At 32.2% G+C, this 19,487-nt stretch overlaps 1 protein-coding gene across 2 annotated transcripts in view; it reads left to right on the forward strand.

Moving 5' to 3' along the window:
- CNBD1 (cyclic nucleotide binding domain containing 1) overlaps positions 1-19,487 on the forward strand; it is a 541,331-nt gene that overhangs the window by 280,273 nt on the left and 241,571 nt on the right. For both annotated transcript variants that reach the window (XR_004231043.1, XM_031946954.1), the window contains exons 5-6: positions 4,694-4,839; positions 17,503-17,699. Coding sequence is in view for 1 of the 2 variants with exons in the window: in XM_031946954.1 (XP_031802814.1) it covers positions 4,694-4,839; positions 17,503-17,699 (343 nt within the window). In the remaining variant the exon portion in view is untranslated. The remainder of the gene's footprint in view (positions 1-4,693; positions 4,840-17,502; positions 17,700-19,487) is intronic.

Raw genomic sequence — 19,487 nt, forward strand, 5'->3', positions numbered from 1 at the left:
AGAAAAATGATGTTTTTTTTAAAACATGTAAATAATGAAGAAAAGATAGATACACTCTTTGGACCAGTATGTAACAACAACTTTTGACAGAGAAATCAGAATTACTCAACCTTTAATTGCTTCTTTTTTCATCACCAAGGATAATAATGATCTTCATATTGGGAAAGGTCATATAAATAAGATTAACAGAGATTGAAAATGAAGATAAATGAAGAGAAGTGAGAGAGCAATTAACTATTCTAAATGAGTTCAAGCTACCTGATCCAGATAAATTACATCACAGTGTACTAAAAGAACTTGTAGATATAATAGATGAAATAATCAGTTGGCTTTAGGGAATCATGGAATACTCAACGTGGGGAAAGAGTTAAAGAAGTTAAATGAAATGTTTTTAAAAAAGATAATCAATAATTACAGACTATAGGTTAATTACCTTGAATTCTAGGTAAGATTCTAGGAAGAATTGTTAAAGTGATTGCTAGGGTTTAGAAATGCTGATCACTATGAACTTTTATGATTTGTATGAACAAGTTTTATAACCTGCTTGTTAGTCTGCTTGCCACAAGTCTTTTCCTACTCTAGCTCATCATGCTCTCAGTCATCAAATTAATTGTTCAAGTCTGACCATGTCACTACCTTGTTCAATAAATTTCAAAGCACCTACAGAATCAAATATAAAATTATCTGGATTTCATCTCTACTCATCTCTGTTTTCTGTCTTCCCTGGTTTCCTTCAAGTCTCAGCTAAAATCTTACCATCTAAACAAAACCTTTCCTTAATCCTCTTAATTTTAGTGCATTTCCTTTGTGGATTCTTTCTAATCTATACAATATACAGCTGTGATAGCTCTTGTATATAATTGTTTCATTTCTGTTGCCTTTGATTAGATCATGTACTTCCTAAGAACAGGGACTGTCTTTAAACACTCTTTCATCTCCAGTGCATAGTCCCTAGCATGTAGTAGGTACTTAATAGATGCTTATTGACTGAATGATATGCTTATATCATTTTTGGAGATTATTACTTAATATGTAGATAGAATAAATTCTATATGTATTTACCTAGATTTCAGTTAAATATTTGATAAAGCTTCTCACTTTATGCCTACTAAAATATATACAGAGAAGGACAATGAGAATAATAAGGTAATTTGATACAATACTCAAAAAGCAGTTGCAGAAACAGCATGCTTATTAGAAAAAAATATTCTCTTTTCCAATATTTAAAGGGTTGTCATTTGGAAGAGAGTATAGTTCAATTTTTACTGACTCCTGGAGAAAATAATTGGAAATAATGGTAAAATAATTAGATGATAAGGAGTGATTCCCAAAAATTTAAGCTATTTCCAAATGGAAGTGGATATTTTTGAAGCTGAGTTTTACTGTCACTGATTACCTTCTAGCATAGTCTGGAAAACTACAATTTTTTAGATGTTTCAGAAGACATTTGACTAGATAATCTATGCAGTCCCCTAAATCCCTAAGGTTCAATGTTTGTAGAATTTTAATAAATGTTCATTGAAGTGAATTGCATAGCCTCAAGTTCTGCTGCCCTTATATTAAGACCCAGTGCTATTATGCTTGATAGTTATTTCCAAGTAATATGTGCTTGAACATCTATTTTTTTAAAATTTTATTTTATAATGATAGTTCTTTACTTGGCACCTGGCAATTTTTCTTCAGCAATCTCTTCATTAAAAATAATTCATTATTCCTTTTTCTGTAGTTTTTCATTCCAAATATGTAGATACTATCTTTACATTTAATTCCTTACTGTCTAGGGAAGAAACTACTTTGCTTGGATCAGCACTTTTTCTTAGAAAATAATACATATGCATAATCAGTCAAAAATACTCTGAGGGATTCACTAAATTTTTTCTTGACATCATCACACTGGATATAAACATTCTCTGATGTTTATATATTATTTGCTAATTTCATAAATATTATTTCATATAAGAGAATGTTGCCATTGCACAGTAGAATTAAATGAGGTTAGGAAAATATTCCTCTAATCACAGGATCCCAGAATTTCAGTAATAGAATGGATGCCAGTGGCCATCTTAACCATCTTAACCTGAATAAAGATAATAGGTGTTACTCTAAGTACAAAAAAATATGCTTCATTTGTGACATTGGAAGGCTTCAATAGACAATTTTTTATACTAGTGCAAATAAAGAAGTTGTTCACAGCAATTATAAGATTATGTGACGATCAACTCTGATAGATCTTTTTAACAATGAAGTGATCCAGGTCATTTCCAATGGACTTCTGATGGAAAGAGCCATCTGCATCCAGAAAGAGGACTATAAGGATTGAATGTGGATCACAACATAGTATTTTCGTCTTTTTGTTGTTTTTTTCTTTTTCATTTCTTTTCTTTTTGATTTGATTTTCTTTTGTGCAGCCTGATAAATGTGGAAATAAGTATAGAAGAATGGCACATGTTTAACATATATTGGATTACTTGATGTCTAGGAGAGGGTTTGGGAAGAAGGGAGGAAGAAAAATTTGGAACATAGGTTTTGCAAGCATGAGTATTGAAAACTATCTTTGCATATATTTTGAAAATAAAAAGCTATTTTTTTTAAAGAAATAAACAAAAAAATCTCCACTCAAAAAAAAAGAGTTGTTGAATTTCAGAAAACTGAAGCATCCTCACAACAAAGCATTTAAAATCAGAAGTCTCATTGAATATTCAAATTGAATTAATCTTTTTAAAAATCAAGATATCATTTCATTAGCATAAGCAGCTCCCAATGAATAAGCTTCTCTTACCAATGAAGATTGCTAATGGTTCTTTAACTTTTAGACTCAGTGAGTTACTTCTGTCACTAAGAGGTTAAGTGACTTGTCCAAAGCCACACTGCCAGTATTCAGCAGTTTGAGAACTTCATCCCTGCCCTCCCTGCTTCTGGACCTGGCTATCTACTGCACCATAACATTTCTCTTAATTAATTTCCCAACTATTAACATTTTAAATAAAAAAAAAAATTAGGCAGTGGAACTAATAAAGGTATAACTACTATAATCACCTTCTGAAAAGAATATATAATTCATATATTGGTATGAGGGATCATTTTTTCTAGGTGATCAATTTTACTATGAAAATTGATGAGTCTCTTATATGATTGGATTGTGTTATCTACAATATTTTTATTGCATTCATATATTTCTCCTCAGGATCCTATTCTATAGTTCTGAAATGTTAGCTTAAAGCATACATGCAATACTTATTTCTTTAAAGTTAGAAACAATGCAATTCATTAGCATTTTCTTTGTAGCTTGATTAAGGCTAATAAGAAATACTGAAATACTGTATTTTGCGTAATTACTCCAGGATTGTCAAGACACACAAAAAAAGTTTTGTTTGATTTCCTTTAATTTCAAGTAACCAATAATAATATTTTGCAGTATGAAGATAGTGATTAGAATGAAGAACTGTGAGTCAGGAAGAACTAAGTTCAAATTCTGACTCTACTGTTTATTGACTATATCAACCTGGATAAATCAATTACGTTTATGTTGTTTAGTCATTTCTAGTTGTGTATAACTCTTTGTAATCCTTTTAGGGTTTTCTTGGCAAAATGGAGTTATTTCCCATTCTTTTCTCCAGGTTATTTTGCAGATGAGAAAACTGGGTTAAGTGACTTGCCCAGGATCACAGAACTAGTAAGTGTCTGACATTGGATATGAACTCAGGCCTTTCTGACTTCAAGTCTGGCACTGTATCTATTGTTCCCCTTAATTGACCTAACATTTCTTTTATAAGTAGCAATCAGGTCCTTGGACCTCAAGCTAAGTCACCCATGGATTATGATCTGTATGCGTGGAAAGAAATTTTGAAAGTAAGGAAGTCACAGATCCTTCTTCTACATTCATGCCAATTTCATGTTTTTCTTTAACTTTTTTTTTTTTAAGCATTACTCATGTGGTTCTGTAACTTCATTGAACTGAATGTTCTTCCCATCAATGTAGATTGCAAACTATTCATATTTATTACATAAATGTGATCATCCATGTGTCTCATAGATTTGTCAGAGAAGTTTACCTAATATTCTAGAGGCTTTCCTCAAATCCTCCTGACATCAAAAGTATACCAGTGGAGTCCTCAAACACTTTACTTATAATCTTTAGATCTTACTAAATGACTAGCTCATTTTCTTTTTCTTTAATTCATTTCCTTGATGAAACCCTTTATTCTAGTTTTTACTTTCAGATCATCATTTCTTATATACATATTCATTTTCTATACACATATGTACATATATACACACATATATATGAATATATCTATAGTATAGATTACTTACATCTCTCTATTATCTGTTAATGATCCTCATTTATTATTTATAACAGAGCCATACAATATGGTAAAATATTAGTATTAAAAAATTGGGCCTTTGTTTTTGTGTGTATATGTATGTGTATGTGCATATATATATATATATATATATATATATAATATCATTGTATGGTGCCTTCAGACCATTATTTTTAATGTTATTGTTTTTACTTGATGACCATTTTTTTCTTGTAATGATTTTTGAATTAAAAAAAATCCATATTTTTTATTGTAATGAAGTTATTTGGGTTGCTCTCTTCATGGAAGTCCATCAGCATTTTTTCTAAATAAGTCTCAACAAAGAAGTTAAATTCCCTACTTGTAATATGTGTATTTTTTTTTTACAGCCCTATTCACAGGAATGTTGCAGAACGTCACTTTGTTTATAAGATGATGAAAACTATGCCTGATTTAATTTCCCAACTGACACATGAAGATTTCAAGGCACTTAGTCGAAATATCACTGTTGAAACCTGGCTTAAAGGCACCACGGGTAATGGTACCAAAGTGTGGTTAAATACTTTTCTCAGTTTGACTTTTATGGCATTATAATGCCTCAGTATTTCAAGTTATTTAGTGTCCAAGGAACCTTTTTCTTATTCATATAATACATTTAGTTAAATGAATAAATTAGATAAGGTGATCCATTCCTATTTTTGGCACTTGTCTTCTCCCATATGAATTTAATGAGCAATAAATATACTTCACAAAACTTGGTATCGGCATATATAACTAATAGTTAGAAGACCTGGAAGCTATGGTGGTTATTCAACTGGCCTGAGTTTAAATGTTCATAATATCTATTAGTTCACTGGTTCTCTTTTCTTTGTCCAGGGCATAGTTAAATCACATTGATTTTTCTTTTTCTTTTGAGTAAATAAAAATAGTCAATGTCTCTTGCAACTACTAAACTACTTCATATAAAAAAAATCTTATTATTTTTTAGAAATTTTTACCTATTTGTATATTTTTGTCCCCAAAATTAAATCCTTATTTGGTATTTTCCTTTCTTCTTCATCTACTCCCAAACCTACTGTCATAATTAGGATTATAGAATCAGATTTAGAGCTGGAATGGACTTTGGAGTTCATCTACTCCAGCTTCCTTGCTTTATAGATGAGGAAACTAAGAATCAGAGAGATGAAAACATCCTTGAGTTCAAACAACTAACAAGTAAGAGAGAGAGCATAGGAACCCATTCCCTTTTTACTCCATTTCATATTTTCTATTCCACTACAATGAATTTCATTTGACCTGAACAGAAACAGCAAACTCATAATCATAAATACTTTTAAGGAAAAATAAAAAGACTATTAATACTTAACATTATTTTGATATAGCTTGAATAGATTTTAAAATTAGATGAATTATTTTTGCCATTTAATGAATATTTAGAAGAAAAAATGCTTTGGCACCTTTAAATGATGTCAGAACAACTCATATGATAAACACTATAACTCTGATTTATATGCAGAGATAATAAAAATGATCAAATTGGCATAACTTGAAAACATAAGTTTTGATTAAATCTATATAAATTTAATACAATTTATTAAGCAACAAAATCTCCAAATTTAGATTTCCATAAGGTTAAAGAGCAAAAAGTCCAAATCTTTTCATTGGATGTACTAAAAAGGAAGTAACTATTTTTGACCAGTGGTCACCAATGTTGTCTGCTTCCTGTGAGTCACATCACTTCTTGTCACTTTCTTGGCTGACCTAGGGTCTGACTTTTAAAGACTTCTAAGCCTAGAAATCATGTGATTTCCTGCAACCTGGCCTCAAGGCCTGATCTTCCAAATCCGCAGATCTCTGAGAATAGGGATCATGTGATTTAGGCCTAAGGTCTGACATACTCTATCTCATAGACTTTTTGAGAAAACTTCACCTGTTTTACTCAATCTCATACATTTCAGGAAACTTTTTAAGTTCCTTTATCAGCACTTCTCTTTTACAATGATCAAAGAAGTTTCATAGAGTTCTCTTGGAGTAATCAAGATATTTAGTGAAAATGGGAAAACCCAGAGTCCATGTAATTAATATATTTCCACTGTCACAAAGTTACTACAAGGTCCTAAACTAGAATTCATTTGCATTGTAAAGAGTCAGATAGGGAGTTCTATGGATAGAACTAGAGACTTAGAATCAGGAAGAATTGTCAAAATCTGCCTTAGATTTCTAGTAGCTGTGTGATCTTAAGCAAACTACTTAAACTCTCTCGGCACTGGTTACTTCGTCTATAAAATGGTGATAATAGTAGTTTCTACTTCACAAGTTTGATATGAAGATAGAGCTCTGGCTTGGGAATCAGGAAGACTTGATTTTAAATCTGGCTTCAAACACTTCCAGTCTGAGTGCTCGTGGACAAATCACTTAACCTCTGAATGTCTGTTTCCTTGACTATAAAATGGGGATAATAATAGCAACTGCCTCCCAGAGTGGTTGTGAGGATAAAATAAGACAATATTTGCAAAATGTTTTATAAATTTTCAAGTACTATAAAAGTGTTAATTGTTATTATATAACAACATTTGTAAAGCCTTTGTTCATCTTAATACCTTGTACGTTTCTGGGAGTGGGGAAATGAGGTGGTCCAAACTTATGATTTCATCTCTATAAGGAACTCTCAGCATGGAAACTTTTCACCAACCTATCTGTAATACCTACTAACCAGGAACACAGAGAGGACAAGTGATATGCCCATAATGACAGGGCTATTATATGTTGGAGGCCCAGCTTCAACATAGCCCTTCCTGACTCCCAAGTTAACTCTCTTCTACTGTACAACATTCTTTCTTGCTTTATAAGTGGTAAACACTTAACAAATGTTTGTTAAATTCCCCTTTGTGACTTTTTCTTTATTTTGTACTATTTCTATTGTTTTGCTAGCCAAATGCCCTATAAATGTATATTCATGGCCAGAATGGATTATAATATCCTTGGGAGCCAGAAATGGGTCTATGTATTTCTCTTTGTATAACACCTAGCATCCTATTAGAAATTCTACTAGTTATTTAGAATAGATTTGATTATTACCTAAAATGTCTTGAAGACTAGGAGAAATCTTTGCTATCTCTGAAATGTAGACTTTAAGAAATAAAATTTTGGAAGAAGTTAAATAAGGATTATCATACTAATTACTTTACCAAGATGATATTAAGAGGCTAACTTTATGAGTACTGTTGCCCAGTGGTATACTGGCTTGGTCTACGGGTCACTCTCAAGACATATAGTTAGATTATTGGCTACTAAAAAAAAGCAGATAAATGTTTTTTGCCTATAGTTGGAAGAAAGCGTTACTGACCTCAAAAAGGTACCAAAAAAGGGGAAGAAAATAGAACATTTATATAAAACTTCTAGCAAATACTACCAATTCTTTCCTTAAAACAAACATTTAAAAAGAGAGTTTAAATAATATCAGTAAAATATGATGATCATCCAAAGCTGGAATGGAGTCTACTCAGATTGAGAGATAAATCAAAAAAATGAAATAGAAATGTAACTAATTTTTTTCTTAGATATTTATGTTGTTTTCCCTTTAATTTTTTCATTAAAATTTGTTATACTTTCTATTTCTCTATTTAATAAATTCTTATGTATTCCATAGCATCCTCTTTTATGAGTATTATATTTCATTAGATATTCTAAATTCTTTATGATGCTGAAATTACAGAGTTTTAGTTATAGTAAAAAAAAATTTCCATATCCTAAGGTCCAAATAAATCATATTTAAATCAACAACTTAAATTGCAACCATAGTTTGTCAGTTTTGATCAATAAGTAGTGAAAATGATGTATATCCAATTGTGGAAAATCAATTTTTAGTTCAAGATGATAATTTACTTTTAATAATAGAAGTAGCTTAAAATAAAATGTTTTTACGACCTTGGTTAATACAGGTCCAGTACAGGTTAAACTTCCTCCAACAAGTATATTTTTATTTATGTAACTAACCAAAAATCTTTTCCTAATTCAAAGATGACACATCTAGTGTACTATCCTTCTCCAATAGCTTCTGCAGATTCCCTTTGAGTAGAGAAGCCTGGTTCCAGGTCTCCTGCAATTTAATAATTGCAAATCACCAAGCATTGGGGACATAACCAATGCCATTGAGAAGCTTGTGTGATGAATAAAAACTCCAAGGGGCAGTTTCTAGCTAATGACCAATTTATTAATCAGACTAGCTTATAATCAATAAATTGCTGGTCAGTAGTTTCTATTGGAAGACCAAAAACAAAAATATGGAAAATCTGAAAGCATTGCATGGTTTTTGAAAGAGAATGCCTATGACAAATGGAATTCAGCTCTGATTGGTGGTTATTTAATGAAGAGGTGGGCTAGGAGTCTTTGATTTATCTTGAATAATGTGGCTTGCTCATTTGACTAAACTGCCACCAGCAATTTAGTCAGAGGTATTATCTCCATCCAGACCATTTTAAGTGGTTTTCTCCTTCATTAGCTGAATCACCCTAAATTCTAATAGAGGGACACAAAGTCAGGAAATGTTTTCCTTGGAGAAAACTTGACAGATTGGTTTCTATTTACATTCTAAACAGAAGTAAGATCTAGTTGAATAGAGTCATGCTCATGATGGAAGAACATGTTCTTTGAGGATTAGGAAAATTTCATCAATCAGTTATGTCTTTCCAAGACTGACTTTCTATGTGAGAAAATATAAGAAGAAGAGTCTGATTCTCAACTTAATAGTTGGTTATTGATATAATAGCAAGATAATTTCTTTCACATGGATGTTGTAAAGTTTTTTTTTTCCCCTCTAAGCAGAGATAATTTTCTATAAATCACACTGAACTTGTGTAACCCCAAATTGCCAAGGAAACTCTACTTTTTGATGCACATCATCAGAGAGCCATCATGGAGATGATATATAAGGTTAAGTGTCATTCTTCTTGTGATAGATAACCCAAAGTGTCATTGCTCAGATGATGGATAATAGAAACCAACCATAGCTTTTATGAGCTATTCTAGTGTTGGAATAGCTCTGTTGCAATATGCATGAGGGAGAGTAAGTCTCCCTCTCTTATCTGTTAACAGGCTACTAGTTCTAAGTATTATATATTTTCACTATAGTGCTAACCTGACCATATATAATGTAAATTTTAATCTTTTAATTGCTGTAGGAAATTGTACCTAAAGAAGCTCACATGAGAGGATTAAGGAAAATTCATTTTAGAAAGATTAAGGGAAAGGTATGACTATTTTAAAACTGTGGGGTACTAATCTTTTAATTTAGGTCAAAGATAGGCAGGAGAAATTAATTTTTTTATGCCCATTTATAAGGTTACTTGATTTATCTTTTCCAGATAATATCCATTCATCCAATTAAGGTTCCCTAAATCCTATTATTTGAAAGAAAGAATTTTGGGATATGTATGTATGCATATATCATACATTTTCTCTCTCCTTCTTCCCCTCTCTCTCCCTGTCTCTCTCCCTTTCCTGCTCCCTCCCCATGTCTCTATGTTTGTAATGTAACATATGAAAGGTTTGAGAGATAATTTCATGATTTTATTAGTTATGGCTGGTAAACAATTAATAAAAGGATTATCATTTGTTTTTTTCTGATAAACAAAAAGACCCTTCATAGAGACCTCTTGATCCTTATATATCTGTGGAAAAATGTGTGTTCTGGACATGTGGAAATAAACTCTGAGTAGTTAACAATTAATAAACAAATGAATATGATAGAGGTGTGTCAATTCTAATGAGGTACTGGGTCTGTGACTGATCAATGAAATGCCCCTGACAAATGGAATTCAACCCTGATTGGTGGATATTTAATGATACTCTTCATGACAAGGACCAGATTTATTTTGGTGGTTATGTGTTCCCATTAATACTGAGCAAAGAGGTCCAGGAAAAGCAAAGCTCCCTTTGTTTTCCAGAGAGTTGACAATCTGTGCTTCTTTCTGAGTGGCAAATGCTTCTCTGATTTGGCTTAGAAGTGTGGTCAATATGAATATAACAAATCAAAACCACCTCATCTCATTGGGAAAGCTTTTCTTCCTGCCCAACTTGCCTATGAATTGGATATCTTTTTTTTTTTTATTTAATAGCCTTTTATTTACAGGTTATATGTATGGATAACTTTACAGCATTAACAATTGCCAAACCTCTTGTTCCAATTTTTCACCTCTTACCCCCCACCCCCTCCCCCAGATGGCAGGATGACCAGTAGATGTTAAATATATTAAAATATAAGTTAGATACACAATAAGTATACATGACCAAAACGTTATTTTGCTGTACAAAAAGAATCAGACTCTGAAATATTGTACAATTAGCTTGTGAAGGAAATCAAAAATGCAGGTGGGCATAAATATAGGGATTGGGAATTCAATGTAATGGTTTTTAGTCATCTCCCAGAGTTCTTTCTCTGGGCGTAGCTGGTTCAGTTCATTACTGCTCCATTGGAAATGATTTGGTTGATCTCATTGCTGAGGATGGCCAGGTCCATCAGAACTGGTCATCATATAGTATTGTTGTTGAAGTATATAATGATCTGGTCCTGCTCATTTCACTCAGCATCAGTTCGTGTAAGTCTCTCCAGGCCTTTCTGAAATCATCCTGTTGGTCATTTCTTACAGAACAGTAATATTCCATAATATTCATATACCACAATTTATTCAGCCATTCTCCAATTAATGGGCATCCATTCAGTTTCCAGTTTCTAGCCACTACAAAAAGGGCTGCCACAAACATTCATGCACATACAGGTCCCTTTCCCTTCTTTATAATCTCTTTGGGATATAAGACCAGTAGTAACACCGCTGGATCAAAGGGTATGCACAGTTTGATAACATTTTGAGCACAGTTCCAAACTACTCTCCAGAATGGTTGGATTCGTTCACAACTCCACCAACAATGCATCAATGTCCCAGTTTTCCCACATCCCCTCCAACAATCATCATTATTTTTTCCTGCCATCTTAGCCAATCTGACAGGTGTATAGTGGTATCTTAGAGTTGTCTTAATTTGCATTTCTCTGATTAATAATGACTTGGAGCATCTTTTCATATGACTAGAAATAGTTTCAATTTCTTCATCTGAGAATTGTCTGTTCATATCCTTTGACCATTTTTCAATTGGAGAATGGCTTGATTTTTTATAAATTAGAGTTAATTCTCTCTATATTTTGGAAATGAGGCCTTTATCAGAACCTTTGACTGTAAAAATATTTTCCCAGTTTATTGCTTCCCTTCTAATCTTGTCTGCATTAGTTTTGTTTGTACAAAAACTTTTCAGTTTGGTACAGTCGAAATTTATTATTTTGTGATCAGTAATGATCTCTAGTTCTTCTTTGGTCATAAATTCCTTCCCCTTCCACAGGTCTGAGAGGTAAACTATCCTGTGGTCCTCTAATTTATTAATAATTTCATTTTTTTATGCCTAGGTGATGAACCCATTTTGACCTTATCTTGGTGTACGGTGTTAAGTGTGGATCAATGCCTAGTTTCTGCCATATTAGTTTCCAATTTTCCCAGCAATTTTTGTCAAACAGTAAGTTCTTATCCCAAAAGCTGGGGTCTTTGGGTTTGTCAAAAACTAGGTTGCTGTAGTTGTTGACTGTTTTGTCCCTTGAACCTAACCTATTCCACTGATCAACTAATCTATTCCTTACCAAATGGTTTTAGTAACTGCTGCTCTATAATATAATTTTAGATTTGGTACAGCTAAGCCACCTTCATTTGATTTATGAATTGGGCATCTTAAAGTACAATACATATACAAGAAAAGTGAATTCTTGACTTATAAGCATAGAATTTACAAATGGGAATAAAATCACTGTATCTCTATTGCCAACCTTGCAACTGCTTTCAAACTAGTTAGTAACATTCTTATGGGCTTGCTCTGAACCCAACAGGGTTAGGGAAGTCATTGTTTAATTTTTTGGTCACCGATCCTACTTTCTTTTACCCTAAGAAATTATCAAAGAGGGTTTATTTCATAAAACACTACACCCAAGTGGCATTTTTTCTTATCTTTTTTGAGGTAATCAGGGTTAAGTCCTTTGCTCGGAGTCACAGAGGTAGTTCATCTACTAACCAAGAACTATATAGTTCTCTCTTTACCTTCAAAGCTCTCATCTGTCTCTTTGACTTTATGGGTGGTACTGAACCAAAACACAGTTTCTAGGCTTTCAGATAAGGAATAAATATTACTGGGACATTGATGCATTGTTGGTGGAGTTGTGAACGAATCCAACCATTCTGGAGAGTAGTTTGGAACTATGCTCAAAAAGTTATCAAACTGTGCATACCCTTTGATCCAGCAGTGTTACTACTGGGATTATATCCCAAAGAGATTATAAAGAAGGGAAAGGGACCTGTATGTGCACGAATGTTTGTGGCAGCCCTTTTTGTAGTGGCTAGAAACTGGAAACTGAATGGATGTCCATCAGTTGGAGAATGACTGAATAAATTGTGGTATATGAATATTATGGAATATTACTGTTCTGTAAGAAATGACCAACCAGATAATTTCAGATAGGCCTGGAGAGACTTACACGAACTGATGCTGAGTGAAATGAGCAGGACCAGAAGATCATTATATACTTCAGCAACAATACTATATGATGACCAGTTCTGATGGACCTGGCCATCCTCAGCAATGAGATCAACCAAATCATTTCCAATGGAGCAGTAATGAACTGAACCAGCTATGCCCAGAAAAAGAACTCTGGGAGATGACTAAAAACCATTACATTGAATTCCCAATCCCTATATTTATGCACACCTGCATTTTTGATTTCCTTCACAAGCTAATTGTACAATATTTCAGAGTCTGATTCTTTTTGTACAGCAAAATAACGTTTTGGTCATGTATACTTATTGTGTATCTAATTTATATTTTAATATATTTAACATCTACTGGTCATCCTGCCATCTAGGGGAGGGGATGGGGGAGGTAAGAGGTGAAAAATTGGAACAAGAGGTTTGGCATTCGTTAATGCTGTAAAGTTACCCATGCATATATCCTGTAAATAAAAGGCTATTAAATAAAAAAAAAAGGAATAAATATTATTACTATTACACACACATAAACACACAAATGACTGTGAGCTTGATTTCTTTATCTTTCTATCAAATTGCCTATAATATTTTTCAGTAATGTGATATCTCAACAATAAGGTTCAAGATCATGGAGGCAGTATGATATGATAAAATGAACACCTGGAACAGTTGAATGATTCAGTCGGATAGAGCACTGGCATTGAAATCTGGAGGACCTGAGTTAAATTCTGGCTTTAGACACTTAACATATACTAGCTGTGTGAACCTGGACAAGTCAAAAGAAGAACAACAGATACAGGAAGTCTTGACTTTGTTCCTGGCTATGGGCCTAGATAGCTTGGTTAAATCATTTAAAACTTCTCAACTTTAATTATTACATCTGAAAATCTTTCAAGGTGTCTCTTCTTTGTAAATCTGTAATATATAGAAAAGTTTCTTAAATTTGTGACCCTATAAAGGGTTGTATCACTGAATGTGATCATTGTAAAATTATGCTTTATTAGCAATAATTATTTGATATTTAAAGCTGTTTCATATATCTATACATTTTAGGTTGATTAAAAATTTCTTGGGCAAAAAAAAGAAAGAAATTCAGCCATATAGAATAATTGTGTGACTCAAATAGAAAAATGTATGTAAAGTGCTTTCTAACCATAAGGCTCTATATAAATGTATGATACAACTATGGGTATGTCTATTGCCATAATTACTATATTTTATTACATGAGAAGAGGACAAGATGAAACAGGTATAAAAATGTGCCCTGAATTAGCACTAAAAAATAAATTTTGCTTTTTGATAATTGTTTTCTTCTTTTTGAATATTCTCCCACCTTAGTTCTGTTTTTTAGTTTTCTTCTATTCATTCAGTGTAAGAGCTATCTCCTTCCTCCTCCACTTTCCCCAAGTTTTTAATACTCTTTTCCCTCAGATTTTACTTTACATTTGCTTCACATTTTATATTTATTTGTGCACTGAGAAAATATGTAAACTCCTTGAGGAGTATGATTATCTCATTTTTCCCCAAGGAAAAATATCCCCAGGACCTAGCACCAGTAGCCCAACATGCAGATAATTAATACTTATTGAATCAAAATGTTTATATAATATATACATATACATGTGTTATAAATTAATGATGGGACACAGATGAATTATGTTATATATCAATGTATTAAGTAATATATTAATACTATATTAAATATATATGGGAAAGTAAAAGAAATAAGCATTTATATAGTACCTACTATGTTTCAGGTGCTTATGATAAGCACTTTACACATATTATCTCATTTTATCTTCACAACAATCTTGAAAGATAAATGCTGTTATTATTCCCATTTTATAGTGGAAGAAACTGAGACAGGAGTTAAGTGACTTACCCAAGATCACAGCTAGTATCTTTACTCCATGACCAGGCCTTTTATCACTGTGATACCTAGTTGTCATATATGTATGTGTGTGTATTTATACATACATATACACAAACATATGGCATTGTAGTCTTTCCAATAAAATATTTATAACTTTTTGGGCATGCTTGTGGTAATATAATCTATTATCCCTTTTACACTAATACCACTAAGTAAGATTTTTTCTTTTCTTTTTTTTTTTACTTAAAATCTAGTATACTTTCAAAGTATACATACATTTTTTCAAACTTTTAATCATTTAAATGGAAAATCACTTGTGAAACACATTATTTAAGATTAGATATTAAGACACTTTTTAATGTGTCAGGTAAACTTTGTTTGGAAGAAGAAACAATTTTAGAGCCAGAAGAATAACTTTAAAATCATCTAGTTCAGTCTTCTCATTTTGCATATGAAGATGCTAAATGCTAGAGGGGTTAACTAATTTCCCCAAGATCACAGATAATAACAGTGCCACATCCAATTATCTTTGCTCTATGGATCTTCCTTTTAAATTAAAAACAAAAAAGTCCCCAAAACTATAACCCTCAGATAGACACTATTTATATATTTTATCCATCTCTGAAAAGAAAGAAAAAGTTTATCTGAAGGTCATACAGTTTCACCTTTCCCGCACCATACATGGAAGGTTCTGAGCCAAAGTTATCTTTGTCCTTTGGTATTAGAATACAAATAAACTTTTATAACCTATATAACCTTTAATAAAAGAAATTTCCTTAATATTGGCATGGAAAGGATACTCAGTAAAGATTCAGCATTGATTCCTTTGGATATACCCCCTACCACCAGTCTCTTCATTTACCACAGTGCTGAGCCCTATTAGATGTCTGAAGTATCTGTACATCAGTGGGCAATCCATCAACCATAAGTAGCCCCTTTTTAGGGGTAAAACTAGCTACATTTTTATATCTAAGGCAACTGGGAAGCTAGCTGAATAATTCAGATTTAGTCTCTGAAAGTAGTTAAGTCTTTAGGATATTTACCTTATCTCAATAGAGAGAAGCTGGTCTCATCTACATGGAATAAATGTTGCTTTTATCAGAGAACTAGTATTATATAAAGATAAATTAAGCAAAACCCTGCATGATCAAAATTGAGTTTCTTTTAAAAAATATGAAATATAAATTAAAGGACTGAGAAATGAACAGTGACCAAAATATTTTTGCTAATGTCCTGAAATTTTCATCACTTACTTTATTCCTTAAAGGCTTTCTTAAGGAGATGAGAACTTTCTCTGTTATTTGACTAAGGGAGAGGCATAATGATACAGATCATTTTATCTGATCAATCCATTGTTATTGAACTGAGAGCAGAGTTTGGAATGGGACAGTTTTAATAGTTTTTTTTGGAAAGCTGCATTCATCTGTTGGAAGGAACCTCAGAGACCATATAGTCCAATTGATATCTAATTGAGGATGCTCTTTATAATGTAGCTCTCAGTGGTCACCCACCAGCCTCTATCTCTGTGTCTTTATTAAACTTATCCTTAGTTCTACAGTTTTCAATTATTTTGTCTAATATTTACTAAAATACCTACTAGTTTCAGTGTCCTAGGGCATAATGCCAATTCACATTTGCAGAGTGACATCAGGTTCGCAGATTAGTTTTTCTTAAAACAATCCTATGAGGTAACTAGTAAAATAATTATCCCCATTATGTAGATAAGAAGAATGAGAAAGAGGTTAAGTAGCTTCTCTATGATCACACAGCTAGTGAGTTTTGGAGCTAGAATTTGAATTTATTCTCTGACTGAAATACTGGCTTTCTGTCGTTTGTAGAATGATTCCTCTCAACCTTTGGTAGTCAGTGGTTTAAAGGAGTTTAAAGTCTGTTAGCAAGATCAGAAATGCCAGTGTCTCTGATGTAAATTAGAAAATGAGATTGTGAATACACACAAAAAGGAAAAAAGGAACCGTATGAGATTTGTGGATATAAAGATGACTTATTACTGATTCACAGTGGGAAGGTTGGGAAAAGTTTGCACAGAAAGGAGCACCTAAGCCTGGTCTGGAAAGAAAGGTAGAATATAGGAGGGATTTTGTTATAAGTATTGGGGATAGGTCATCCTTACAGAGGCAGAAGACAACAGGATAAGGTCAACTAGCCACTAGTGGTTTAATTTGGTTAAGCCTATTACTGTTCTCTGACAGTTTCATTGCTGGCCTTTAGTACCAGTGTTGTAGACAATGGCCTCCTATTAATTATCATAACCCTTTAAATTATATTAATCTGACTTTCTTGCATAGTACCTGGCACATTGTAAGTGCTTAATAAATACTTTAGCAACCTATATAGTGCTTTATCTCCTAGAAAATGTTCTTTGTTGAAAGATGAAATTATTGGGAATGATTACCCTTAGATTTCAGTAAAATTCCAATTTTGCAATTTCATGGTTCCTAAAAATCTTGATCCTTTGCCAATGAGCCCATTTTGTTTCTATAAATACATGTGCATGGTCTTTCTCCAGAAAATATCAATGAGACTATAAATGCTTATTTATGCCATTGATAACTTTTATGGATGTGAGTGATTTTTGTGTGCCCACTTGAAAGAGGGCTGTTGATATTGCATAACATAAAATAAATGAATTAAAATAAAAGACAAGTCATAGATGCTATGTTTTAGGAGTTAATCTGGGCAATTGAAGTTTAATATTCAATTTCTTTTTTTTTTTTTTTTTAACTTTTTTCAGTACTTGCCAATGAAAGTTTTTATGTCATATTGAAAGGCACTGTCCGACCACGGTGCAAAATATACAAAAAAATGATTGAAGCAGTACCTACAAATTTTTTCAGTGATATAACCACGGAACTATCATCTGAAGACGAGTTTTTCCAGGAGAGTCCACTGACAGGATATCGTTCTCTTATCAATCCGCACTACATAATAGTAAGTATTTCATTCATTTAATGCTATAAATAGTTTAAACTTGTCTTGATCCTTACTTCCAATTCTCCTTGCTTAGTTGAGAGAACTGTTGTTGAACTTTTTAAAAAATGAAACTATATGTTTTATAATGATGACTGAATTTGAAATTTGGTCATAACATTGATGTTTAATATTATCAATGTGAGTTTTTGTAAACATTGTACATCCTTTTATATTTTAATTTAAACATACATGTTAAGTAATGGGTTCATTGCCCACTTTTTCTTAAATTATTTATATGTTCTAATAGGGCTTAAAATTTACTTGAACATTCATTTCTAGATAGTGCTATTTTGTCCTAGTAAGGGAATATTTTCAGTATCCTTTTGGTTCCATCTTCTCACTTTACAGATATAAAAACTGAGGCTCAAAAAGTTAAGAACTGAATACATTTAGCCTGAGAAATTATGATTTCAGTGTTTTGTGGAGTCTGTCTTCAAGATTTATCATGCATAAGATTGTTTAAATATATTACACATAGGTACAGAGAACATAATTAATATCAAGATGTAGAAATTGTAAAGGCAGATTTATAATTCATGTAATAATAAAAAAACCCTGTTCTAACATTTAGAGCTGTCCTACTGTCTGAGGGAGGTATTTAAAAATTGGCTGTTTTAAACAAGGTATATCTTAGAGAGAATTTCATATAATGTCTGTGAAATTATTTATGAAAATATTTTGATAACTCCATTTGAATATAGTTGGTTTCTTCTGTAATCTTATATATTTTAATTTTTTATATTTAACCACATCTTTATGAAGAGAAATCCTTAAGTTTCACCTCTGTGAGAAAAAAGGAAACAATTCCTATAGTAAAAGAATTTTATTTTTAAGTAGGTATTGACCTAAAAGACTTAAATTCAAATTTTGAGATTTCATGATTCAGGGTGTAAGGTTTAATAGGTTTGGTGAGTTGGAAGTACATTTTAGGGCCATTTAGAAAAATGGAAGAAACAAAAGAAAATACAAATTTGAAAAAAGAAATGAGATAAATATTATGAATATTGAGCTAAATCTTCTGACTCATGTTCCAAACATGTTCCAGACTCACAGAATTAGAATTTAAATGGACAGCAGATATATTTAGCTAATCCATTCCTCAATAAGAATCCTTTCCTATATAATATAATGCCAGTCAATCCTTTACATTTATTAAAGACCTGTTATATCTTGGGCATTGTGCTGGGAATACACATTAAGGATGAAAGTTTCTTCTATCAAGAAGATGTATCACTGGAACAGAACATATGTACATAAACATAATACAGAGGGATGCTATGTATTTATACATACACATATAAATATGCAAACATATGTTTGCATATGAATACAAAGGAACATTTTAGTAAGAAAACACTAATAGCTGGAGTTGGGAAATGGGGGGGGGGTGTAGACAAATCAGAAAAGGTTTCTTGTAGAAAACAATTCTTGAGTTACATCTCAAAAGAAACTAGGTATTATTAGAGGTAAAACTGATAAGATAGTACATTCCAAGCATGGGAGATGAAAAGTACAATATTATAGAGGCAGGAGGAGAGGCAGATTGTGAATGTGAGGGAAAAGAAAAGAGATCATTATGGTTGTATGATAGATTGTAGAAAAGGAATAAAAAGGAAGAAGCTTGGAAAGATAGGACAGAAATAGGTTTTTGAAAACTTTAAATCTAAAACAAAGTAGTTTATAATTGAAACTAGAAGCAGTTGGAAGCCTCTGTATTTTATTGAGAGAACAATAACATGATCAGAT

This window comes from Sarcophilus harrisii, chromosome 1, assembly GCF_902635505.1.
Source record: "Sarcophilus harrisii chromosome 1, mSarHar1.11, whole genome shotgun sequence".
In the NCBI taxonomy this organism is placed as follows: Eukaryota; Metazoa; Chordata; class Mammalia; order Dasyuromorphia; family Dasyuridae; genus Sarcophilus; species Sarcophilus harrisii.